General features: G+C 38.8%; 5 protein-coding genes across 5 annotated transcripts; 3 read left to right on the top strand and 2 right to left on the bottom strand.

Annotated features, from left to right (window-relative positions):
- Nucleotides 1–242: 242 nt before the first annotated feature.
- Nucleotides 243–4,868, bottom strand: LOC140793458 (G-patch domain-containing protein 1). The gene is made up of 11 exons (XM_073144951.1): nucleotides 4,545–4,868; nucleotides 3,861–3,945; nucleotides 3,649–3,728; nucleotides 3,502–3,526; nucleotides 3,335–3,425; nucleotides 3,189–3,255; nucleotides 2,869–2,962; nucleotides 2,584–2,750; nucleotides 876–1,103; nucleotides 683–799; nucleotides 243–535 (listed from the first exon to the last, which is right to left on the bottom strand). The coding sequence occupies exons 1-11, from the start codon at nucleotides 4,620–4,622 to the stop codon at nucleotides 479–481; spliced, it is 1,089 nt and encodes a 362-aa protein (XP_073001052.1). The 5' UTR covers nucleotides 4,623–4,868; the 3' UTR covers nucleotides 243–478.
- Nucleotides 4,869–5,078: 210 nt separating this feature from the next.
- On the top strand, nucleotides 5,079–7,953 carry LOC140793737 (protein SAR DEFICIENT 4). Its single transcript, XM_073145413.1, has 3 exons — nucleotides 5,079–6,202; nucleotides 7,235–7,323; nucleotides 7,420–7,953. The coding sequence occupies exon 1, from the start codon at nucleotides 5,164–5,166 to the stop codon at nucleotides 6,163–6,165; it is 1,002 nt and encodes a 333-aa protein (XP_073001514.1). The 5' UTR covers nucleotides 5,079–5,163; the 3' UTR covers nucleotides 6,166–6,202; nucleotides 7,235–7,323; nucleotides 7,420–7,953.
- A 4,863-nt stretch (nucleotides 7,954–12,816) lies between these two features.
- On the top strand, nucleotides 12,817–14,607 carry LOC140793459 (beta-carotene hydroxylase 1, chloroplastic-like). The gene is made up of 6 exons (XM_073144952.1): nucleotides 12,817–13,313; nucleotides 13,395–13,454; nucleotides 13,572–13,778; nucleotides 13,857–13,982; nucleotides 14,167–14,223; nucleotides 14,368–14,607. Exons 1-6 carry the CDS (start codon nucleotides 12,954–12,956, stop codon nucleotides 14,455–14,457), a joined length of 900 nt encoding a protein of 299 aa, XP_073001053.1. The 5' UTR covers nucleotides 12,817–12,953; the 3' UTR covers nucleotides 14,458–14,607.
- A 4,386-nt stretch (nucleotides 14,608–18,993) lies between these two features.
- On the top strand, nucleotides 18,994–21,325 carry LOC140794459 (large ribosomal subunit protein uL5c). The gene is made up of 3 exons (XM_073146495.1): nucleotides 18,994–19,348; nucleotides 19,454–19,654; nucleotides 20,762–21,325. The coding sequence occupies exons 1-3, from the start codon at nucleotides 19,058–19,060 to the stop codon at nucleotides 21,095–21,097; spliced, it is 828 nt and encodes a 275-aa protein (XP_073002596.1). The 5' UTR covers nucleotides 18,994–19,057; the 3' UTR covers nucleotides 21,098–21,325.
- A 1,032-nt stretch (nucleotides 21,326–22,357) lies between these two features.
- On the bottom strand, nucleotides 22,358–25,725 carry LOC140793548 (probable polygalacturonase). The gene is made up of 6 exons (XM_073145075.1): nucleotides 25,490–25,725; nucleotides 25,017–25,388; nucleotides 23,750–23,870; nucleotides 23,489–23,663; nucleotides 23,319–23,389; nucleotides 22,358–23,234 (listed from the first exon to the last, which is right to left on the bottom strand). The coding sequence occupies exons 1-6, from the start codon at nucleotides 25,520–25,522 to the stop codon at nucleotides 22,537–22,539; spliced, it is 1,470 nt and encodes a 489-aa protein (XP_073001176.1). The 5' UTR covers nucleotides 25,523–25,725; the 3' UTR covers nucleotides 22,358–22,536.
- Nucleotides 25,726–26,012: the final 287 nt, after the last annotated feature.

Below are 26,012 nucleotides of genomic sequence, written 5' to 3' on the forward strand. Positions count from 1 at the left end.
TACCAAGAGTGACCTACAATAAATAGCAGGGATGACACCGGCTTGGCTGGTGTTGCTTTAAAGATTGAACAGAGACTGCTTTAAAACTCCTTTAAATACAGAGAGATAGGAGTCATTATTATTCTAGGGGCTTGTCTATGTGCATTGCCTGGGTATTCATCTCTGATAAGATCGACAAGGATCTGTATCTCATAATATCTTCTAACTCTGTCAACAAGAATAGGAAAAAAGCACAATTCAGCTTATTTTAATGTCATGATGATAAATTAATTTAATGAGATTCACTTCCACGATTGGTCTACATACAATCTCACCGCCTCTTACAAAATTTCGTTCTCTTACAGCAAGAGACTATTAGTCGCTACAATATATATCCTACACAGCTAAATCAATCACCACAAACATCACAGTAGATCTGAACTCTTGATGATTGCAAGATTATACATCTTCGCAAAAATGCCCACACTTCCAAATTCCTTTACGAGGTAAGGCTTACCTTCTTACCCTCCAAACGGAATGTCCTGCTGCCTTCTAACTGCATTGAAATTGACGAGCATGCCATGATTAGAACATCCTTATATATGATTCAATTCACAAGCTTGCCATGATTGATAGATAAAATTGAACAAGTTTTACAAATTATCGTGCAAAAGAAGTTTATCCAAAGATGTAATATATATACCTTCTTCTTTAGGTACGATAGAGCATCACGTTCTGAAGAAAAGTTGGCAAAGATAGATCCTGAATGTGCATCAAGAAGTACTTTAAGCTCCTTTAACTTCAATGAATGTGAAGGGGCCTGCAATTACTGATGTCAGCTAGCAATAAAATACCAACAACCAGCAAACAAATCTTGACAAGAATGACATGTAGACCTGACAAAGGAGCTTTTTGCACAACTTTTTCAGCTTGATTTTGGTATTAATATTAATCTTCTGTTCCACATCATCGCTCTGCTTCACTTCTGGTAAACTGCCAGAATCAGCAGAATATTCACCTTCACTGTCACTGAATGATGTCTTCTTTCCCTTCCAGTGACAGCCAGCAATCTTCTTGGGTTGTCCCTTGATGCCAAGCCCCTGCTTCCCAGCTGTAGCTTTATCCTGGAAAAGGTGAACAAAATGTTTAGAAAAAGATTACGACATAAATATGATTCATTACTGTAAAAATAAAGTGTGATGTACTTCCAGGAATAGACTTCATCTATACTTTAGAGATCTCACCATAAATGGATGTGCGAAAAAACCCAGAATTACAAGCTATGTCCAATCCATGAAGGATCATGCATCATGAGAGCTGTTCAATCCATGAAGGATCGCACAGCTGCTGCATGAAAGGACAATGTCCACCGACCAAGAAGTGGGTGATTAAAGTTCAAGTAGACTCAACTTGAACAACAGTAAGCTTCTAAACCTCTAAAGAGTGTACATATTAACACTTCTAACCTGCTTGTTCAGAAGAATCAGAATAACAATCACCTATTCATGCCAATGAGATAATTAAGGGGCTAATCAGATTCCTCTTTCTTATTCTTAAGCGTTCGGATGCCAACGGTATCGGTTTAACTGGGATATCCTTAAATTCTCATTTCTCTCAAAAATCCCCAAAAAAGCATCTGTTCATACTCAAAAGAAGCATTCTCACAGAGCAGTCTTGTTTCTCCCTTCTACAGTTGTTATATAACTATCCAATTATGAAACCAATTATGCAACATTCTTTAACTTGAGCTTGAAACATGAAGATCAATGCAGCAGTTAGTCCATAGGAACTACATCTAATTCAGAATTTCAGACACTATTGAGTTCATGGTGGAATAGCAATTGGACAAGGGCACTATAGCTCTTTACGACATTAAATTTGTCCCATTTTGATGGTATACAGCAGTAACAGAAGGAAATTTTAACGAACATAGCAATTTATGGAACAAAGTCACTTCCTGAGGTTCTAAACCTGCCTATTAAGGAATGCAAAAAAATGAAAGTTTATAGATATAACTTATCTCCAAAAGTGTTCCGCAGAGTAGATAACAAGTAGGTAAAATATTATAAAGCCAGCACTTCAGGGTTCTCTTCCCAACAAACGAGAGTTCAGCACATCATTGCCCATGAACATGTAGTATAAGAAGGCTGGCATAGCCATGTTTATCTTTATGAAGTGGAGTCTTTTAGGATGTTAGCAGTAAGAAACAATTGGAAATTTGACCAATTCAAATATCCAATCTTCAAAGAAAAAGAGCTCGGGAAAATTAAATAGAAACTGGCTCTCTCAGAGTCACATTTTCTCCAAACACATTTGCGCAGATCCTATACAATAGTATTGTATCACTTTTTCTCCAGACACATGCAGCTTGATAGTAATTTGATTTATTTTTATAGATAAACATTTAATTGAGAAATGAACCATTTGATCTGCTCAAATTAATAACACATAGTCACTAAAGTAGATGCAGCGTAGATAAATCCAGGAGTTCTGGAAGGCTTGAACTTTATAACTAAAGAAACTATTATAGTGCAGTAAAAGTAAAGAACAGATCTCAGACAGGAGATGATCTATAGAAAAACATTAAATCAAGAGACTACTCACCTGGACAAGTTTGTAAAGATTTTCTTGATCTTCTTCAGCAAATGTTTTGCGCTTGTTGGAATCTTTATCGACACAAGATTTTTTTGTAGACATTTGTGTTCCAAGAAAACCTCCTGATATGAACCCATGTTTGTGGCCCCACCAGTTCGCATCTTCAACTTTGGTGTCTACAACAATGTGCACAATAAAAAGAGAAATTTTACCTTGCCAAGCCAGAAATATAATGGGTAGAACTATGCACTGAAGATATAAATTATCGTATTAATATGGATGTGCATAGCACACCTTCCTGACTTATACTGCTTTCTGATACATCTGAAAATGTAAGATCACTCTTTAAATCAAGATCCATTTGGCAATTATCTTCCACTTTGTTTCCCTGCATGTGCCAACTATAACTTCAAGATTCATAAATTACACTAAGCAGAGAATTTTTAAAGGGCAACAAAGAAAAATGTCAAACTATCTCAGTTTGTTTTTCTAAATCATGTTCCAATTTCCAGGTTTCTCATGGTTCACCATCAATTTCATCAACAAATAATATTATTACTTACAGAACTGTGCAACATGGAAAAGAAAGCAAGTCAAGAGGTTTGCAAGCTCACAAGAATTCCTTGAAGATCCTTTGCTGAGTATGCAGTCACAATCTTCCCTCTCTCTCTTTTCTTGTACCTATTAAAAGTTTAAAACAGAGTGAAAGACAAAGCAGGAAGAACAGAAATAAGTATAAACTTCAGAAAACAGAACCAACCTTCCCTGAGGACGGGTGGCTTTGCCGACTGAATCATTTTCTGATGCATCTTTTCCAGTCTTAACATGGGCATCACTTCCATCAGCTACTTCTGCAGATGAATGTGATGAAAATGTGGCTTCAATGAGATAAGACAACAAAAGAATAAGTATTCACTTTCGAAGTACCTTCCACAACAGGTTCAGCAGCTTGCTACCATTCCAAGAAAGAATCATGGAAAAGGGCAATTATCGAGATGTCAGAACATGACAAGGAACTAAAAGCAGTTTCACAAAACATAATTATCAATCATGCTTGGTTAGAGAAGAGCTTACCACTTTTAAACTTTTAAGGATATTGTCAAATTGAGAGGTGTCAAACACCCAATTATTTGTAGTCTTATCCAAACCAACACCTGCAAATGAGATAACATATCATCAAATAAGTCTGTCAGTCATCACTGCCAGATGGAGTATTTAATCAAGTCTTATTTGTGAATAGAAGTCCATAACAGCATAACATATACAGAAAGGATATCATTAATTACCTGTAGTATCCTGCTTATTTTTCACTCTGACATATCCTTTTATGCCTTGCTTGTCCTTACCAAGGCCTTCACCCTCTTCCCATCCCTACCCAAAAAATAGAAAGGAAAAGTATGAAAATGAAAAGGATTTAAATGTTCAATTGAGCATATATTTCCACAATATACAATTTGAGTAACAGAACAAACAAGAGAAGAAAAACTTGGAAATCAAGCCATGAATAACAAATTAGGCTGATCCGTTTTTGCCAGAATGACGAAATGCATCTCCTTGTGGCATGTACCATACTGCTGTACAACAGCAACTACATGTGTTGCTTTCTACTCTCCATATTCCATTAGACTCGAGCTTTTACTAAAAGCTTATGTGAAATTGATGTCAAATTTGTCGAATTATAACATAGAGTCACACCAAGACCTATTATTACAGCATAGATTATTGGAAAGATCGACGATCGTAGGCATGCAAAAGGATCAGATTTGACAAACCAGCACATACACCAATCAAAACCTAACAGTAAGGTAGCATGTACAAGCTATACAGATTAGTTAGCGAACTCACCGCAAAGAAGTTAACCTTTACAAGCCATTCAAAGAAACAATTTCACAGCCATCAAATCGATTTCATGCAAACAAATAAGGTAAAAATTCAAAATCTTGCGATGATCGAGAGAGAGATGAAAATACCATTTGCTTCATTAGGCGGAAGGCGGCGGACTTCCTGGCGACTCCGACGTAGCAAGCGGGAGCTTCGGGCGCAGCCATGTCTATCTATTAACAGCTCTTCGCCCCTGACGACGATGCCGCCGAGTCGCCGCCTCCGAACCGACCAAACTGCCGGCTTGATCCAAGGTCCAAACTCCAAAGTTACGGGAAACTAGAAGTTAGAGAGGAAACCCTAAGAAGAAAGATGCAAGGTTTTAAAGCGGTCTCGGCGTCACTTACACCGTCAGATGCGTATTGGATCTCTCCAGTTAGTGAGGTGTAGGCTGTAGGCCTGTAGCCCACCCTTGGATCCAGTCTTGCTCATATAAATGGGCCCAGTGAAGTACTGGAAAAAACCCATACAATAGTTAGGATTCGGATCCGGACCCGTCGTCATTGAATGATTCGCTAGCCAAGGCCAGGACCCAGGATCGGGGGAAATAACGGATCGGATTTTAAAATAAGACAACCGACGGTCCCACTGGAACATTTATCACCTTGCCTTGCCTTTGCTTGGAAATGATACTGCGACTTCCTCCAGTGACGGTCTTCTGCTACTTCTTAGAATAAAAAAAGAGAGACGGTCTTCTGCCAACTGACCATGGCGACTCCCCCTTCACCTCCTGCTCAGCCCTTCGTCTACCTCGACTCTTCCACCCTTCACTCCCTCCTCCCACCTCAAACCCTAATCCCCCACTTCCACTCCACTCTTCCCTCCGTCTCCTCCTCCATCCACTCCCCTCCCCGCCTCTCCTATCCTCTTCCTGTCCCCTCCTCCCTCCTCCTCCTCATGCCATCCTGGTCTTCCCACCCTTCCCTCCCCTACCTCGGCGTCAAGCTCCTCACCTCCTTCCCTTCTTCCTCCTCCCATGGCGGCGGCGTCCATGGATCGTACTCCCTCTTCCACTCCCTCTCCGGCCGCCCACTCGCCTCCCTCGACGGCTCCGCCCTCACCCTCCTCCGCACCTCCGCCGTCTCCGCCCTCGCGTCCCTCCTCCTCTCCCGCCCCTCCCCCTCCGTCCTCCTCCTCGCCGGCGCCGGGAGCCTCGCCCCCTACCTCGTCGCCGCCCACCGCGCCGCCCGCCCCTCGATCAACCGCATCATCCTCTGGAACCGCACACCCAAGAAGGCCCAAGAATTAGCTCACCTCCTCCAAGAACAAGAAACCCACCGCGGCGGCGATGCAACCTTCGAGCACGCGGAGCTCTTGGACGACGTCGTCCCGCTCAGTGACATCGTCAGCTGCGCGACGAGCTCGTTGGATCCGCTAATTAAGGGCGAACTGCTGAAACGTGGAGCGCATTTGGATCTGGTAGGGTCATTTACTCCGGCGATGAGGGAGTGCGACGACGAGGCGTTGATGAGGGGGAGGGTGTTTGTGGATTTCGAGACTGCAATGGAGGAGGCCGGAGAGCTCGTCGGGGCATTTAAAAGAGGGGTTATGACGCGGGAGGATGTGGCAGGGACATTGGTTGAATTGGCCGGCGGGAAGAAGGTTGGGAGGAGGGATGAGGAAGAGTTGACCGTGTTTAAGTCGGTCGGGACAGCAGTGGTCGATATCTTAGCCGCGCAATTGGCTTATGAGGCTTATATGAAGCGGTGAATTAGCACAAAGTTCGCTGTAATCGTATTTAGCTCTTGTATGTGTTCTTCATTCCTTGAGAAGCTCGATTTCTTTGTACTCTTACCTTATTTATGTTGGTTATGAATATTATGCTCAAATTTATATTATGCATTTCCTTGATCAAAAAAGAAAACTTTGAAAGAGAAGATGGAGTATTGATTATTGAATGCTCTTAAAGTTTTAGCAGGGAAAACCTTTTATGTTTTATAGGTCACGTACATAACTCGATAGTGTATTTAAGATCGAAGTTCAAAAGTGATAACCCTACCTGTTCTATCTAATTATTCTTTATTTGTTGAAGAAATCCTCTTGGTCTTTCACTGGGGCAGCTGAGATTTCTGCATGCGATCATGGGATTGTCTCGGCATCAGGCCAGGATTGACGTAGAATTGGCAAGACAGAAGGGCATTGGTAGTGTTGGTTTTGAGAACCATGAGCACTTAGATTTCTTCTTTTTTCTATCCACTCCTGCTGGTTCTAAAAACAAGTGGTTCACTTTCTAATAGGGCCAGCAGATACCTGTTCAATGTAACTTATGGTTAATGTATAAAAGCTTTGATCCCCTGGATGCCAACAACACCCATTTTCATCCCTGTTTTTTATTGATAATGCTGAATCAAAGGTAAAGTCAGTTATTCAGTCCATGAAAGCCTTTTGGTGGATCTTGTTCCACCTTTGTTGCACCTGAAACCATTTGCCCACTGTTCCTAAATCCTAATGGTAATTACTTTCCCAGTTTACCATCTGAAATTGGAATCTATTTTGTTGCTCCTAAGGTGTCCTCAGTGAGTTCTTGCAGCAGTTTCCTCTGTGGTAACTTTCCTCTTTTCTTCTACTCTGATCTTTCACATATGCAATCTTTTTCATGAAAAGTAGCAAACTTGTAGTTACAGTCATATTTGCGTCTGACTCGATTATACTCCATTTGTGTTTCACTTGACTGCTGTATTTTGCAATGGGTGCTTCTTTCTTCATATTCACTTACGTAATTATTCCGAAGCAATTTTTTTTTTGTAAAACTTACTCCATTCTAATTTGCTGCTTGCAGGCATGTTTTTGGACTCAGACTCATCAAAGGCTAATCATCACTCAATTTCCAGAGCTGAAAAATAAAACAAAAGCCCAATGAAAGCAATGGTAAAGAGACCCCTTTGATGATTAGCACATGAGTAAGCAGTAAATTCTTCGGCCATACTAGTTATGTGTTATATCCTAACAACTTTACTATTTCAGAAGCGATGCTGACTTGGAGAACAGTATGGAGAGAGAAAAGCTCAAAGGTAGAGCTCAGTATGGCAACATGCGGGGAGATCCTACAGGAGTTTGCTAATCATAGCAACCAAACAAATACTAGTCACTGAGGACCTGCATATATCTCTGACGTTGCAATCCTTCAACACATGCACCATATCACATGCATATACTTAACATGTATGCTATGGTCATGGTGTATGACTTTTTCTTAAAGGGAAGAAAGTCAGTATGAGGTCTGGATCTAATGAGAGGGCTGGGCCATTGGAGAACTAGACTTCCATTTCAGTTTTGATGGATCACAACTCTCATGAAAGGCAAAGCATCAAATGATACAGTAAATTATCAGGAATGCTTGTACTTTTAAGATGTGCAGTAGCGGTCACCCTATCTGTCTTTGTGTTTGGTTAGAGTAACCACCAAGTACGCCTGATCAATATCATTCATAGGACAAGCTCAAAAAAAGAAAAGAGAACAGCAATGGACCCTACCACTTGAGGTGTTTGGACATGATCACATGATTGACCCAATGTAACAGCATAGCCTTCAAAAAGAACAGGGAAGCTAAAAATTGTGTTTATTCAACGAATGGTGACCAGTTGATCTCTTCCTATCTTGGTAAGATTTGATATCAAATATCTATCCAGAAAGGACATCACTGGTACAAATAGTAGGTTGGTATCAAGTTTCTATTCAGAAAGAACATCACTTGTATTATGTTTACCCTCAACATAAAAAATACCTTCCATCAAACAATGCCAACTAAATTTAAGGTAAATATAATATGTAACTGTAAAATATTTAGAGGATGTATAAACAGATTCTTGATTTTTAGGTTGCCATTTATCTACTGGAATTAGTTTTAAGAGGCACATATCTGTAAGTTTAACTTCTATATGCTATAAAATTTTGTGTGTTAAATATGCAAATCTCCCTACAGGGTTAAGTGACTCATAGAACCAATGATTAAACCCTGATATTTATCATTGCAAAGTGATATTTCTACAATCTATATGATGCATCTCTATTGCTGTCCATGCCATGGAGAAGTTAATAAGTCGAACAACATGAAATGGCTCTAGCAACTAATTGATGCATTTGTGTGAAGCATTAATATTCGATAAGATGGTAAGAGATTCCAACTGCTTGTCAGAATTCTAATATTACCTGCTTCAGGAACAGCTATTAAAGCCTCAAATCCGATCTCGTCAGAGATGCACAAGCTGATGTTACAGCTGAACTTCATCTTCAGATATAAGTTGGGACCAATTGAAGTAGGTCAGATAACTTTTTCCTTTTCATCTCTGGCAGGTTTGATCATTAAACTCTAAGTGGGTACTTTGTTCACTTTAATGTTTCTTTTGGCTCTGAAATTAAATCCTAATTTTTACTATTTCGGGAAGGAATTGCCTTCATATATGTCTTGCAAGTGTTTACTTAATTTCATGATAAATAATTTCTTCATACCTCTTTATCTCGACCTCTTTTTGAGCTTCATCCAAGACATGGCTAAGTTGCACTGAAGTAATTATTTATGGTCATATATGAGGGAAAACTCAAGACTTATCTAATATTTGGCTGAAGAAATTACGTTTAAGTTTTCCATTAGTGGTGTTATCGTATCAATGTATCATAATAGCATCATTGCACTTTGGAACAATACACCCATATATAGTCATGTAGATATTATCCAGAGCAATTCTAACTACCGTCGTTTTCTCGACCCATGTATGGTCAGAGATAAAGAAAATTTACAGATTGCATCAATGCAGTACCTAATATGCATGGTATGACCATCCATGCATGTGCATTGCACATCATGATGCCATATTTTTCCTCTGATGCTCTTCCGAGTGATACTATAAATGGGCCATTCTCCTAGCATGAACAGCAACAAAGGAAGGAACTGAATCTACTCGAGAGAATAATAAAATGAGCAGAGGTGAGAGCTTTGGTGGTGGACAAAGTTCACTTGGTTACCTCTTTGAACCAGATGAGTGTCCACCCACAATCAAGGACAGTAAGACTCAGAAGCCTCCATCTGATGATGGCAAGATGAAAGCTGCAGGCCAAGTAACTCAACCAGCAGCTAAACCAAATTCCAACAACTATCGTAGAGCTCATGGCCCAAACATGGGAAACTTCATTACTGTAAGCAGATAATTACATTTCTAGATTTCGATTGTTTCTTCATATATGAGAGGATTAGAATGATTCTGTTTCTATTCAGGGTCGTCCGTCAACTCGGGTCCAGTCTGCACCTGGTGGATGCTCTTCTCTTGGCTACCTCTTTGGAGATAATTAAACTGCATTCTCTTTACCAGCATGGAAAGATGCTTATATCACTGGCTTGAATAAGGATTCCGTGATGGAATTATCTAATCTAAATGGCGTGCCGCAGTTGTATGATCGATCTGCTAGTTAATCTAATAGATGGCTTGACTGTTGTCTCGAGAGTTGTGCATGTTATGTACTTATGATAATTAAAATATATGTAAGTTTGCAGGTGTGACCCTACATTTCTGATTTTCCTATGCCTAGCTAGTTCTGCTGTTGGCTCTATTTTATTTTTGAAAGTATGAAGGATGATATATCGCATATGGGAGGATCATTTAAATTTAAATTTTAAATTCAAATTCTTTGCAACTGCAATATTTAAGCAGGACTTTAGCCCAATTTATGAATCACTGCCATTTACTTTTTGATTCAGAGAAGCATGTGCCTGTCTCAAGGGCATCTTTGTTATTTCTGAACTTTGATAGCATTCCATAAAAGCTTTAATGTTACTTTTTGAGAAGATGTGCGTATAGAGAGATGATTGCTACGTTCATTTATGATCTACAAGTGTGGAATATATCTGAAACTATCACTGCTGCTGATGCTTATCTTCTACAAAGTCTCTTTCGGATTCAGGTAGTATAGGTGTCATAATCCTAATGCCACAATATATTAAACTGCAACTGCTATCATCGACTAGAACCGCACTCCGTCACTTACGTGTCTGGACCACCAATTCCTTCTTAGTGCTCGAGTGTCGGCCTGATCAAAAATTTCTCCTCCTTTTCTTCTCCTTAGATAGATGAAACGTAGAACTTTTTCCCCAAATTGTTAGGAGAACAAATACCAGTTCAGTGGAACCACGACGCATGTGTTGTTGTCTTCCCATGTAGAGTTTGAATTGGTCTCTTACTGGAATTTTAATCCCAAACTTTGATAGCTTTTATTTGATTGGGAATATGGTAGGGTCCAATATTAGCACCTAACAAGAAGATCCAAGTCAGCAAAAGGAATAGAATAATTGACCATTATAAGCTTTCACATCATCGGATTACCCGATCTCCATTTCTTCACATTGACAGATGGCAAGATGGTAGTATTTGGGCGGGTGGTAGTGGGGAGAAGGGAACACGAATTCACAAACATTATGGGAGAGAAAATTATGGATAGGGTGGGTCGGCGGGACAAGGCAAGGGAGGGGTTAACGTGTGGCATTTCCCCTCCGCGTGAAACCCACGACGTAGCGCATTAGGAGATGCTTCCTGCGATCGTTGCAGTCGTCCACTCCCACACGACGCTCTGCTTCCTGACACGTGGCTAGCGCATCCGGCTCGTGTATTCCTCGCCTTCGTTATCTGCCCTTATACTTTGTGAAAATTACATATGAAGAACATACGTGTGTGGGTACAGATAATAGCTGATTAGCCTTTCCTAATTAAATAGATATCGGTGGAATTAGAGCCAGGAAAAATATTACTTTAATACAACTTTCACTTTTTATAATTTAGATTAGTTCTCTTGCGGTTTTACCTTTCAAAGAGGTAGGGTGGCAAGGACGCTCGGATTAAACTTAGTCAATATGAATGCAATATGTTTATTAAAACGATAGAAATATTAAACAATAATAGAATTGATCTTTATAACACGTTTGATAAATAGATTAATTTAGTTATCGGAGTTATAAATAATTACCAGACTTATTAAATTATAAGCATATTATTATCGGGTCATTATTTGATACCTATTTAAAAAAATCAAATTAGGTGGATCTAACTTATCTGTCACTCAAACTTGATTATACTAAACATAAACTCATTTAGAACCATCATCATACACATAATTATGAATTGATATGTTATCGATGCGAAGTCTTACTAGATTTATGTGTGAAATTGATGGAAAACAATAAATTTCAACTCGCATCAGCATTGAGTAGTAGTTAGCATATTTTTTTCATGCAGCCTACGATACAACAAAATTGAAATGAGAATGATCTCTGAACGAGATGCTACAAAGGCTATCAATTTAGGAGCTCTCTTCCATAAAGACGACTCTAGGTAGCTGCAATTTGCAAAGCTACGAGAGATTAGATATTAGTCCATTTCTTTCAATTCAACATGTCAGGTTCCAGGTTAATTAGATTTAGGTACAATGCATAGACTCAAGAACGCAGGGAAAATGGGATTTTAATTATTGCCATGCATATAGCCAGGCTCCCTTTTCTTCCTTAACTACCGGAGGAATTGCAATGTTGGTGATCCCTAATATGTACTTCATCTCTCGCACAAGGGTTTGCTAGATTTTTTTTTCTTTTTTTCATTCTCCCGATGAGAAACTTTTACTACCGTCGTTGACAGCCTCCTCCCTCTCTCCTCGCCTAGTTGCTTTGGCTAAGAGGGGGAAAAAATTTCTCGTCGATTCTTTCTCTTTATTCTCTTCTTCTCCCTTTGTGTATCGCCTCTTTTCCCTCCTGTCCCTTTTTCTTCTTGACCGCTTGGATTTGATCTCTCGTTGCAATCATTCGTCAAAGTGGCGAGACGTTGAAGTGGCTTTTAGGGTTCTCCACTTTTACCTTCTATGTATCCATACCAGTCTTTAGTTGGGCAGTAGAGAGAAGTAGGAGGGAGCTTAGGCTTTTTTGTCTCTTCGGCCGCTAATTGAGGTTAGACTTAGGTGAAGAAGATTTTGTGATTTTTCTGTGACGACTCATTTTCATTATATTTGTGGTAGCTTGAAACTTTTTTTTTCTATCCTTTGTTTTTCAAAATACGGAGGTTCCCTACCTCTTTTGTTAATAATTAGGTATTATGGTTTATCTTTGAGTTGAAAATACTTTATACATGTTTCTTTTATTATGTTGTATGCTCATCAAGGCTCCTAAATATTTTTCTTGTGTCAAATTTTATAGCTCTTTTTTATTATTAAATAAAAGACTGTCCACCGGCTTTCCCCTTAAAAACCCCGGAAAAAACGTGCACTTATTAAAGTTTAACACGTATTTTATAGCTTGGTTTGTTAGGTTAGTCTGTGGTGGCGTTTCCGTAATTAAAGAGGTAGGGAGTGCTAGTTTTATAGAGCGCATCAGTTTAAAGAGTCGACCTTAGGGAAGTCTACCTGCGTCGTCGCCGTCTCTCTCGCTCGCTTCCAACTTCGAAACTTTCTCCGATCTCTTAAAAGCCGTAAGGTCGTGCACTAAAGCGATAGAGAAGGAGTGCTAAATAGACTAGCCAGACTAGGGCATGGCGGCCGCGATCTCCGCAGCAACCACCAGCCTTAAAGCCAACCCATTCTTCACCGCCGGCGGTCGCGTGCTCCGCCTCCCGCCGCTCTGCCTCCGCGCGCAGACGGTCCATCGGCTTCGCGGGGAGGTGACCGTATGCTTCGTGCTTGGGAAGCAGAAGGCGGCCGAAGCGCTCTTCAAAGAGGAGGAGCAAGAAGAGGTCAAGAACGACGCCGAGGTGGATCGGAGGATCTTGGAAAAGATGGCTCGGAAGCAGTCGGAGCGGAGGACGTACCTCGTGGCGGCAGTGATGTCGAGCTTGGGCATCACCTCCATGGCCGTCGCCTCCGTCTACTACCGCTTCGCCTGGCAAATGGAGGTAATCCTCTTCTTCTACAACCAACACTAGTGAAACCTAATCCAACAACTTGCTAAATCGAGTAATTAATATCCCTTTTAGGGAGGAGAGGTGCCAATGACCGAAATGTTCGGGACCTTTGCTCTATCCGTAGGCGCAGCGGTAAGCACCAAAATGCTCTGCTTGTATAGATTCGACTTCTTGAATCTAAATTCCCATCAAATGGTGAGAATTAGAAGATTTCCCGATGGAAGTGAGGTTTTGGGGGATGTCTTATAGGTGGGAATGGAGTTTTGGGCTCGATGGGCTCATCGAGCTCTGTGGCACGCGTCGCTTTGGCACATGCACGAGTCGCACCACCGACCTCGTGAGGGTCCCTTCGAGCTGAACGACGTCTTCGCCATCATCAACGCCGTGCCCGCCATCGCGCTCCTCGCCTTTGGCTTCTTTAACCGCGGACTCGTCCCTGGCCTCTGTTTCGGCGCCGTATGCTCTCTCTCTCTCTCTCTCTCTCTCTCTCATTCTGTGTGGATGATCTGACGTCCACGTGTCTGTTTACAACAGGGGCTGGGGATTACGCTGTTCGGTATGGCCTATATGTTCGTCCATGACGGTCTGGTCCACCGGCGGTTTGCGGTGGGACCCATCGCCAACGTGCCTTACTTCCGGAGAGTAGCGGCCGCTCATCAGGTAAGCAAGTGGCACCACCGCCTCAATCTCCAAATTCGATTTCTCGGGAAATTTGCATATCTGACCCTACTTGTTGAATGGAAATGTGTTGAATTGCAAAGATACACAAATCCAGGGTGCGATGTGCATAATTCTTTTATTGTTAGTCAGGCTAAAATTATATGTTTGTGGCGTGGCTTTGCAGATCCACCACACGGACAAGTTCGAAGGGGTGCCATACGGGTTGTTTTTGGGACCAAAGGTGAGCGGTGGATCTCTTACTTATCACTGTCTTTTGTCTCTCTTTCTTTTTTCTATGACAGAGAAAGAAGGGCCTGTACTGCTCCACATGCATGTCTCCACTTGTGGGATTTTGTTAGTTAACTTGGTGTGTTTGTCATCCCAGGAGCTGGAAGAGGTGGGTGGCCTGGAGGAGTTGGAGAAGGAGATTAGTAGAAGGATTAAAAGGAGTAGCAGCTTAGATTTGAGAGGATGAGCATTCTTTGCTTCTTTGATTGTAGACCACGAGTTGGTTATGTGGGAGATTCTAACTTAGTGAGAAAAAAAGATCGGTTTTGTAAATTAGTCTGGTTAATATTATATTTATTTTTTTAGTCGTCAATATTTTGAAGGGAAATTAGATGATGTTGTTAGACGTGGGATAGTTTTTGACGTGGTTCCACTTCATGTGGGATGCAATTAGTTGAGAAAATCTCATTACTTATGTGAGATAGTCTTCCAACTAATTCAGGTATTCTTTTAATTAAGTGGCCTACTATTTCATATTCATTGAACATGATAATTAGAATACTTATTATTTTATAATCTATTAGAGAAAATTTTTTATGCCGGTTCTATAATTCTCTAAATGAGGTAAGTGGGAGGGTGGAAACACTTCAATCCCAAACGTATCGATCATTTTTGCATAAAAAGAACATGGACCAATATTCTATCTACTATATTAATGTATAGGTATCATAAAATGTTTATCTAACAGATGTTATTCAATTGTCTTCCTCATACAGATAATTTTAAAATACAGATAACAAAATAGTCGATAGCCAAAGACATTTTAACAAAAAATAAAATATTTTTTAAAGAAAAGATTCTGGAAATCATTTATAGAATGTGCTACGCAAAGTATCAAGGGACAATGTTGTTCCGTCTACCTACCCGTAAAACAAATCCTAATGAAAGAACCAAGAGTGGGCCACATAGAGTACTCTTAGATAATAGGAAGAACAATATATCTAATGGAAATTTCTAGACTATTTAATAGTTTAGCAAGAGTAAGTGAGTCACTAAATTAACCACAGGAATTGGGCACTTCCAACAATGCTAGCTAGAAGCTAGTCTTTGGCTCCCTCGTATAGAGCTAAAGCTTCACCAAGTAAAGCATTAGAGAAGTAATCCATAAATACCGAGAAGCCTTTAATGATACTCTCGATTTGTTCAATAAATTCTCTTAACAAGATAATACTGTAGCTCAATAGTTGAATTTTATTAACATTTGACCAAAAATTATGAGTTTAATTTCCATATGAACATTTGGTTGATATAGTAGATTTTTTACCTATAAACGTTTGGTTGAGTAATATATTAAAAAATAAGAGCATATTGGTCTCTTTCGTCTGAACCAATACATGTTAATCAGAACTTTATTCAAACTGAGGCGGTCAATCTGACACAGCTGACTAATTTTTTACCTATAATTTTCCATTCTTTGACCAAATACACATGAGTGATGAATCACGATATGATTACTTTATCCCACAATTCCCATTCTACGAGATGTGGAAATGATATATATATATATATATATATATATATATACCAATCTACTGTACTGTTTAAATGTATTTTATAATTACTATAACCTTCGTTACGTAGAAAACGCTCAAAATAAGATTATTCGAAAAGAAGGTGCTACTAATCTTACACTAAATCGCTCTCAAGGGAAACATTTTACGGGGAAAGCGTTTTCGCATCATTTTACCTCAAACAAAGGAACGAAGCTTTTGGGCGGCGCTAATAAGAAACAGGGCGAGAGGGACAAAGCGGGTGGTTAATTAGGAAGGCATCCCATTGTTTGTTTGTCGTGTTGCAAGAATGCAGTGGATCAACCTCGTGGAGGAGGTGAGGGGGTGCACGAAAAGAGACCTTCGGTGTCACCTCGGAGGAAGCACGCATTAAAACAGGATTTCGGCCGGTAGTTGGTTGGGGCTAGTGAGGGGAGTTCATGCCGGGATGATACATATGGAAGGTTTCACATCAAAAGGTGGAAGGGATCTTCTTTTTATATATATATATATTATTTTTTTACTTCTGCATACTTTTCGATGTTTTAAAGAATTTCAAATCAGTTTTTATATTTATAATTAAAGTAAAACTGTTAATTTTTTTATTAAATATAATCGAGTACCATAGCTATTCGGTAATTTTACTATCTTATGCTAAAATTTGCATGATTTCTCTAACAAACACGATACGAATATTTTGATCATTTTGATATAGTTTAGTTAAGTTTAACAAAAAAACTAACGATTTTAATTTAGTTATAAATATATTGACTATTTTGAGATTTTCTAAAGCATATGGAGATAAAATTATTTTAGACATAAATACAGAGGTTAAAATGCACTTAACTTTTTTTTTCTCTCATGACAGCATTATAATTTTTTAAACATGTTTCACCGTTGTAGTGGAAGGTCTCACTCTCATAGAACTTTCTCCCCGGTAGCAATTTAGTTTGAGATTATATTAAATAATTTTTAGTATTTTTTTATATAGTCTTATTAAGAATAGTTGTCTCAAATAAAAATTAATAAAAATCTTTAGTTTAGAATAAATAAGCTCACTTCTTGTCTTTTGTATACTCCCGCTTGCTCAATGCTCAGCTCCTAAAAAATAAAAATATAACTTTTTTTAAAACTGAAAACATAAAACCATATACTCTTTTAGGGAGAGAAATAGTTTATACATTTGAAAATTAAATTTAACGTTCTCACAATATACTACAATTTGATGCCGAAAATATAAATATATTCTTATGGGCTACCTTGTGGCTACCCCAAACGCTATGACATACGTCTAACTAAATAGTGAAAGAGCTAGTGAGCCACCCATAAAATAATACAAATATAATATCTCATCCCAATACTAATTTTAAAAAAATTAAAAAAAATCTCGTGTGGCATGTGACTTCTAAAACTAATTAAAAAAAAATAGAATTAGAAACTACGAGCTAAAGCATCATGGCCTGGCGTTTGTAAGTTAATTAATACCATCTGCCGGTATTAAAAAATGTTGGCCAATAGAGAATTTGGGCATTAATCTCACCTCCTTCGTGGGTCGGTCCGATAATTATTTTTAGTGACTTTGGAAATATGGAAAATTAAGCCTTATTTGTTTTGAGTTTAGAAATCTCTTGTGAATTAGTTTGATAACCAAACATCTTTTTATTTTTCGTAATATTTAATTAAATTTATTTTTTAAAAAAATTAAAATTAAAAAAATAAGACTACTAATCAAAGTTTGGACTTAGCCTCAAACTATACGGAGCCCTTACGCTCATATCAAGATAGTCTTTTACAGAGGTTTTTACGTCGATCAATGTACTGTGTCAAAAGTCAAAAGAGAAGATTATATATGTTGGCATTTTAAGTGATTGAAAAAGGAAGTTTATTTATTTTTTGGTCGGACAAATATGGAAAGATAATCTTACCAAATGCATATCTAATGTGTACTTTTGGGTTGTAGCGAGTCATATGTTAAAAGTGTGAAAATAGCAACTAGATAGAAAGAGTTTCGTAAGAATAGTGAAAGTGGTCATACTTTAATGATTCACATAAAGACGGACCTTTGTTGATATATATATATATAGAGAAACTAAGGGCCATAGGCCCATATAGTCCATGAGTTCTATGGAGCTCTCTCAGTGCGTGAGAGTGTAATAATATAAAACATTTTCTCCATAACCGAGAGGCGAGAGAAGTGGATCATGGAAAGTGGAGTTTTTGACCAAACTAGCCCTCCCTTTTTTCTTTTTTCTTTTGAGTCTAATATATTTTAATTTTTTTTGTGCATATAACACCCTATATTTTAATAAAATTATATTTTTTATCATATATTTTCACTATTTATAAATCGAGTCTTATAATTTAACGAATATATGTAGAAAATATTCTGCCGTTAAATTCATTAGTTAAATTTAACTAAATCTATGAGTTAAGTTAACTATATTAAAAAATTATGAAAATATACTTAATCAAGTCATACTAAGGGCATTTTAGTTATTTTAGAAATAAGAGTATTTAAATCATTTTAAAAATAAAATGTCTCTACTTAATAGAATATTTTTACGGTGTTAGTCTAAATCTTATCTAGTTTTTTATACATATTCACTACGATTTATAAATAATAAAATTTAGGATGTAAACTGTAATTATGTTAAAAAATAGGGTGTTATATGCAAAATTTTCTATTTTAAAAATTATATGCCAAATTAGTTAGATTTTAAAATCACTGTTTCATTCGGCAAATTTTAAAAACAACTCGCTCAAAAAATTTGCCGAGTTGACGGGATTTTTTTTTCTATACAAATTATTTTTTTCGATCAGTGATTTAATATAAATTATTGAATTAAAAAGTGATTTTATATGAAAAAAAATGAGATAAATTTAAATTAGTCAAAAACTCATAGAAAGTGCTAGGTAGTCAAGTAGGCTCAACCTAATTAAAAAGAGCTAACCTATTTATCTAGCCTGCAACTCATAATCTATAATATATATACTAACTACATACTAATAGATTTGGTTCTAACTCAGACTCACACTAACTCGATTAGGCTCAGGCTAAAGACAACTAAGTAAGTCGTGTCGACTCTCATCCAATTTTTCTAAGCCCAGCCCAAATATTTAGCTCAGCCAGACCAAGATCAAGCCCGATTAGGCCTTTTAAGGCCTGGGCAATTTCACAAACACGTGGCAGGCACAGCAATTCGAGGGACACAAAAGTCGAACGGAGCCCCTTACCTTATCAAAATCATCATCCACACTTCTACTTCTTCCTCTCCCCTTCTACTGCGAAGTCCGCCTATGATGGCGACCGCAGCCACGGCTATGCGCTTATCCTTCTCCTCTTCCCACTCTTTGCAACCCCTCCCCTTGTCGACTCCTCGCTCCTCGATCAGAGTGAGTCCAAGAATCCGGCCTCCGGCCGTTAGGGCCGCCGTATCCGCCACCCCGACGGCGCCGGCGACGTCGTCTACCGGCATCGTGCTTTTTGACCGCTCTGAGGCCGAGAAAGTGAATCGGCTTAAGACCACGTTTCTCGAGAAGGTCGTCCCCCTCCTCACCGAGGAGTTCAAGTACAAGAATGTCCACGAGGTATTTGATTTTTTTTTTCTGGCTTTCGTAACTTCTCTTTATGCAAATTTTCCATTTGGGTTTCTTTTGTTTTTGGGTAAAGGTATGATCTTTTGGTGGTGGTAGGTGCCCAAGATAGAGAAGATAGTGGTGAATTGCGGGATGGGTGATGCGGAGCAGAATTCTAAGGGGTTGGAAGCTGCAATAAAGGATTTGGCCGTGATTACCGGGCAGCGGCCAGTGAAGACGAAGGCAAAGAACTCTATTGCTACGTTTAAGCTTAGGGAAGGTGCTACTGTTGGAATTGCTGTTACACTTCGCGGCAATGTAAGTAATATCTCAAGTCTTAACCATCCTGCTAAAAGATCTCTTCTACATTATGTAATGTACCTGGTAGAGGGTGATATTTGGTAGAATATCCATTAAGGGATTTATAACAATATGATGGTTAGCTGCAAATATGAGAATTTCTTTTGTAGATTAGGCTTTAACTTTAATAATTCAGCAAATAGAACTCTTAGGACCCTCCTGTGCTGGATGCAGTTAGTAGATATGCTGAGCTAATGGTATGCAGGGGAAATTGATTCTTATGAGAAGTACATATTGTCTATTTAAATATAAACTATTTTCAAATATATTTTTATAAAAGTTGTTTAATGAGTTTGCTCTTAATTAATAAAAAAATGAGTATAGGGTTGAAACTGCAAATATGTTTAATAGAGGGTGTCATTTAATTTTCAATTTCTTAGTTGAGACTTTAGAGATATGGGGAGATGGGTTTGTTCTTTTGATATCCTAAAAGATAACCAAAATTGAGGCCATGCCTTTCATTGCTTTCTCTGCTCCTCTTGTTTGCGTAGTTACCTAGATAAGCGAGTTAGAAATTTATTTACTCAAGTAAGATAGGTGAGTTACAAAATCTTATTTACTTGAGCATGTGATTGCTAATCCATATCAATGCCATGTAGATAAAATAAAGTACAATTGAGTCTTATGAGATTAGAACTTGTAGTTTGTAGATGAGATAGTCGCTGAGGCAAAGCATATTTATCTTTTGGTCTTTCCTTGTCAGTTTCAAATTGATAAGGCAATTATACTTATACAAAGAGAGTTCTTTGTGTATTGAGCCCTATATTCTTCTTGATGATATTGCTCATAGGATTCTATTAGGTCTTTTGTGATTGTTTAGTTGCTTTTCTATCTGGATCTCTTCATCTTTTTAAGCTATCTGTTTTAACTAGTCGATCTGATCTCTGTCACTCTAAATCTGCTCTGTCACCCAAAGATGTTTATTACAAATGTACTTGGAATTTTGTTCTAATTTCCTCTCTTCTATTTGGTTGAAAATATAGCTCAATTTAAATGTATAACTCGTAATTTGAATTTAATTATATAAAATTGGTTTTAATAATATTGTACTTTACTCAATGGTAGGTAATGTACTCCTTCCTCGATAGGCTCATAAATCTTGGCCTCCCTAGGACCAGGGATTTTCGAGGCGTCAATCCTAACAGTTTTGATGGGCATGGAAATTACAGCATCGGCTTTCGTGATCAGAGTGTGTTCCCGGAGATCAGGTATGAAGCCCTTGGTAAGCAGAAAGGAATGGATGTCTGCATAACGACCACCGCCAATACGGATAACGAGGCTCAGAGATTGCTCGCTCTCTTAGGCATGCCTTTTAGAGAGGGAGGAGGACCAACTGTACTGGTGCGCAGAAAGAAGAAGAAGGCTATTCATTTTGAGTCCAAATCTCGTGGAAGAAACTGAGTGGATTACTTTTTACATTCTTCCCCAAAACTTACAAACAAAGCTGTTTCTCCTGACCTTTTTCGGACCAGATTTTGCTTGTGTTGTGTATCAAATGGCTATTGTGGTTACCCGTCATATGGCTCTGTTACACCCTTAGGTTCATGCTTTATTTTTTGACTAAAAGATGCACAGCATCCTGTTTCTAATTGTTTCATCAGAAACACTTCAAGCCATAGTTTCATGTTAGCTGTCTTCTTTATGTTAGGCAGTAAACTCAATGCTTAGCAGCAGCACATTCTTGATCATAGTTTTGAAGAAATTCACTTGTTTACTGCCATATTGCATGAAGTATCATAAGCAGCAGCCATGATTCCTAGTTCATATCCAATCACTTGGTTGAAGAGGATAAGGTTAATTCGCACATGCTGAAGCATTTTCACTGTCTTGTGAGTCTTAATGGGTTTGAACCCACCTAAGTGGTGCAGTGACTTTATAATGGAAGGCATTTTTCTCAGTTGACTTAGTTTAGGTTAAATCAAGCATGCTGCAGCATGAGCCAGTATTACCATCAGAGTGTTATTCGAACCCCGGCATCAATGATGCATGACTTGAAATAACGTGGTGTATTATTCATTTGCATGGAAGCATTGGCCGGGAGAGATAAATTGATTTCATAGGCTGGTTTTATCTTGGATAATGGCATTCTCATTTAGTACCATTGTTGTAACCTATCTTCCTTTTGATGTGCATGACATAGCTTTCCTTTTCTGTTACTTATATTGTAGTAAACCTCCAAGGGCATTTACTTGTATGGAATAACTTTTCATACTAATTTAGCTATGTCCATGTTTTCAACTTGCAAGAGCTTATATCGGTTTAGGCTATTGGTATTTAGTTGTAAAGCAATAGAATGATGTAATTATTATATTTGATGTGACAAAAAATACAAATATTTTGGCACGGTTTAGATTATTATGATGTTGGGTTGTAAACCGATATAATGATATAATTATTATATTTAATGTGATATAAAAAATAGATATATTTGGTGAATGATTAAAATATCTTTTATAATGGATGAATGAGAAGATAAAAAGGAAACAAAAGGAAAAATTAATTGAAATGATGATAATTGATTGAAGTGATGTCATTTTAATAGCAAAATAGTAATTGATAAATATACAAATATTAGATGGAAGATGAGAGGAAAGAAAAATATGTATTAGTAAACTATTATTAAGATAAATTATTGTTTAGTTATATACTAGTATAAAGAAATTGGAATAAATTTATGTTTATTCCACAAATGAAGTGTTTATATTATGATTAAAGATATTGATTGACAACTTTTTTCTCGCTAAGCCTTGAATCTTTCAAGCTGGAAACAAGCGGAACGTCCACTACTCCTAGCAGATGCTTTAACTGAAGAAAGAAATATCAAGCAGTGCGTTTCAAACTCATACTCTTCTGAATGAGCATCCATTGATCTGAACAGAATCTATATCTAGTCTGTCTTCAGGGAACTTGCATGGCGAACCATACGATCCTTGATCGTGCAGCAAAGCACAAGGTGTAGGAGTTACAGAACTTGACACCCCTTGAATGTTTGTGCAGTTCCATTGCAACTTCTTAGAATTCACCACCTGTGCTGTCACATTTGAAATGCATATGCCAGTGAAAGGATCCTTCGGAATTCCTTCCAATCTAGCTGCCATCGTCACATTCTCAGCATAGACATCGCTGTAATTGATCCCTTCGATGTCCGGTAGTGCGTCAGGGTTGAAATTCTCGTCAGGGTGCTGACCGTAGTTCCCGGTCATCCAGAACACCCACTTCATTGTGTACAAATTCATCCTCCTGACAAAGATATCCTTCACAAATCCTCCCCTTCCAACGCCGGTCTTGATCCTGACACCGGATTCTGAGTTGATGGCGGTAATGTCTTCGGCCCGGACGTCTTGGATTCCACCGGACATCTCACTGCCTAAGGCTATGACCGCGCTTGTAGGGGAGATGCAGGTGAGCCTTCTGATGACAATGCGTTGGCTTGGCATGTTGAATTGAATTCCATGCTCATCCCAACCGCTCTTAATGGCAATGCAGTCATCACCAGACACAATGTAACAGTCCTCAATTCGGACATCAGAGCTAGAGTCTGGTAGTATGTAGAAGAACAAGTTTATGATGACTATCTATAGATTCTAAGAGCAAAATAAAATAAAATTGAAATAGAAAGTACCTGGATCAATTCCATCAGTGTTTGGTGAATCAGTTGGCGCAAGAATGGTGATGCCTGAGACAATCACATTGCTGCAGAATTGAATCAGCATCTGTCAAGTTAATTTACTCCAAATACAACTGAATAGAATCTTTCTATGCTACTGAAGTGAAGAAAAGGAAAGATCTAACCTGCAATAGACTGGATGGATGTTCCATGAAGGAGCATCAACAAATGTAAGGTTGGATATAACAACATGATCTGAGAACATAACCTCAAGCAAGTATCCTCTAGTGTAGTCCAGTTCCTTCTTGTGGAATTTATCCCACCAGAACTTGCCCTGTCCATTAATGGTTCCATTGTTGCCTAGAATTCACCAGCCAATAATTTAGTGTATTCCGATGAATGACCTAATAATGTAGCAGATTTATTGAAGGGAAATGTTAACCTACCTGTGATGACCACATCAGTAAGATTAGTTCCCATAATGAAGTTGCTGTATCTTGGACCAGGCAAGTCCCTTCCTCTCCCATAAGAAGGCAGAGGAGCAATAGGTGGCCATTCATTAATATCCTGGGACATCAAATGATAAAAATTATTTTAAATGTTTGTTAAATGCATGACAAATAGGTAAAGTCTTATGTTTTTCATTTGATAGATCAAAAGCCCATAAGTTAACCATAAACTAGACAGAAAGGTTAAATTCTTCCGAATCCATTATATCAAATAACCGAGACAATCTTACCAAGAAACAACCCCAGATTGTGCACCCATGTGGAATTTTCATAATATTTCACTCTCTATACTCAGTATGAGAATTTGAACACTTTGTTATGGTAAAGTAGGACTCCAACGAGTTAGCTGAGCTTGAAATCATACTATAGTTTGTTATACTCATAAAAATATGTTTTGAGACCAAGAATAAATGAGTGCCATAATACTACTTAAGATACTCTTTAGTTGCTCAGTACCAGACACAACGACATTTGAATTCGTGCAATAAATTGAGGTAGTTTTTTTTAAAACTTTCCTTCTTCTTTTTTGAGGGGGGGGATGCCCCTAGGCTTAAATTGAAGTAGTTGAACATATAATTTCGACAGAGGTCAAATCATATGCAACTACTGTTGAATAATAGAACGGCAGCAGCATAAGCATTGGAATAAAGCGAAAGTGGGCAATAATTTCAAGGTTACCAAGTACGAACCAAATGGTCTAAAATTTTCCAGCGTTAGGTCCAAAGCACTAAAGAGTTTGTACGAGGAGATTATATGATCAAAATATAAAATTATATTACTGAGAGAAAAATAAGGCTTTTTAAAGTCATGGTCTTCAAAGGCGACCAAATCCGAAGAATAACTGCATACAAAGTTTTGAATTGATTGAGTAAACTAAAGATTAGCAAACAAGTATACGAAAAGTCAGCTCGTGCACATTTCAAACGAATGAAGAAGGAAAATGGCACGAAATAAAGACCCCTCGATCCATATCATATGACATGACTGGCAGATAGAGTTAGATATACAAATAAGCGTTTCATGCGTGTCTATATGCAAAATTCCCAGCCAGGCACTAAATGGTAAAACGTACGTTAAGAACGAATTAATTTTACTGGCAGTTAATAATACGAACAAATCCGAATCTAATCTCGTGGCGTCCCGTGAACACACCATAACAACACAAGACGACACGGAGGCCAAAAAGAGGAGGCGGTGACCGCACCTGGGAGGCGAGTATAACCGCGTCGCTGTCGAGGAAGAGGGTGAAGTGGCTCGTGAGATTGAACGGCCCGGTGAGCCACCGCCCCGGTGGCACGACCAGCATCCCTCCGCCGTCCATCCCGTACTGGGCCAGATGGGCCACCGCCGCCGCGAAGGCCGCGGTGTTCGAGGTCTCGCCGTCGCCCACGGCGCCGAAGTCCGTTAAGTTGACCACGTGGGCCCGGCAGCTGCTCGGCGCGTAACTGGAAGCCTTCTCCGGCCCACCGCCGTGCTTGCGGTGGTGGTGGACGTGGTTCCTTATCCTGGTACACTCGCCGGTCCCAATGAAGAAGACCATCGCTGCAACCGTCCATAGCGTTAGGATTTCCAATGCCTGTGAACATTTGGGGAAAAAACGAGTTGGGTAATGCTAAAGTTTCGATTTTGATAGGGTTTTAAATGATAATTTCTCGAAAGGAGAGAGAGGAGAGTTACAGGGGGTCTTCTTCTTGCTTGGAACGACTCCATTGATGGGCGTTACCTTAACAACTTTCGAGAGAGAGAGAGAGAAAGTTATGACTTATGACTTATGACTTATGAGAGAGGGAAAGGGGAGGAGTTCTTATAGAAGGATTTGCTATTGCGGAGTGGCGTCTTTCGTGGCATTTCTATTTACTAAAATACCCTACCTTTCATTTTGGAGCAACAGTAACCATACAAAGCCATCAATTAACATTTGAATGGTTAACTGAATACTATTAATAGATCGAGATTTTGGGTGCCGTTTAAAATCGGTGCATCACTTGAGTTCTTAGCTTCTAAGGAGCGAAATAATTCGGCGACAAGGCTGGGAATAGGAGAAAACCGTAAGGAGAGGAACGAGTAGTGCGAATCTTGGAAGGAAATCTTAGCGCTGAGACACGCAATCCAGGAGCGGATTTGAAGGGGAAATGTTCCACTCGTGGAGGGAGGCCGAGATATCATCCGATATTGGTGGAGGGCTGCGAACGTGCAAAAT

The sequence above is a fragment of the Typha latifolia genome, chromosome 8 (genome assembly GCF_019914945.1).
Source record: "Typha latifolia isolate L0001 chromosome 8, TyphaL0001v2, whole genome shotgun sequence".
NCBI classification, from domain to species: Eukaryota; Viridiplantae; Streptophyta; class Magnoliopsida; order Poales; family Typhaceae; genus Typha; species Typha latifolia.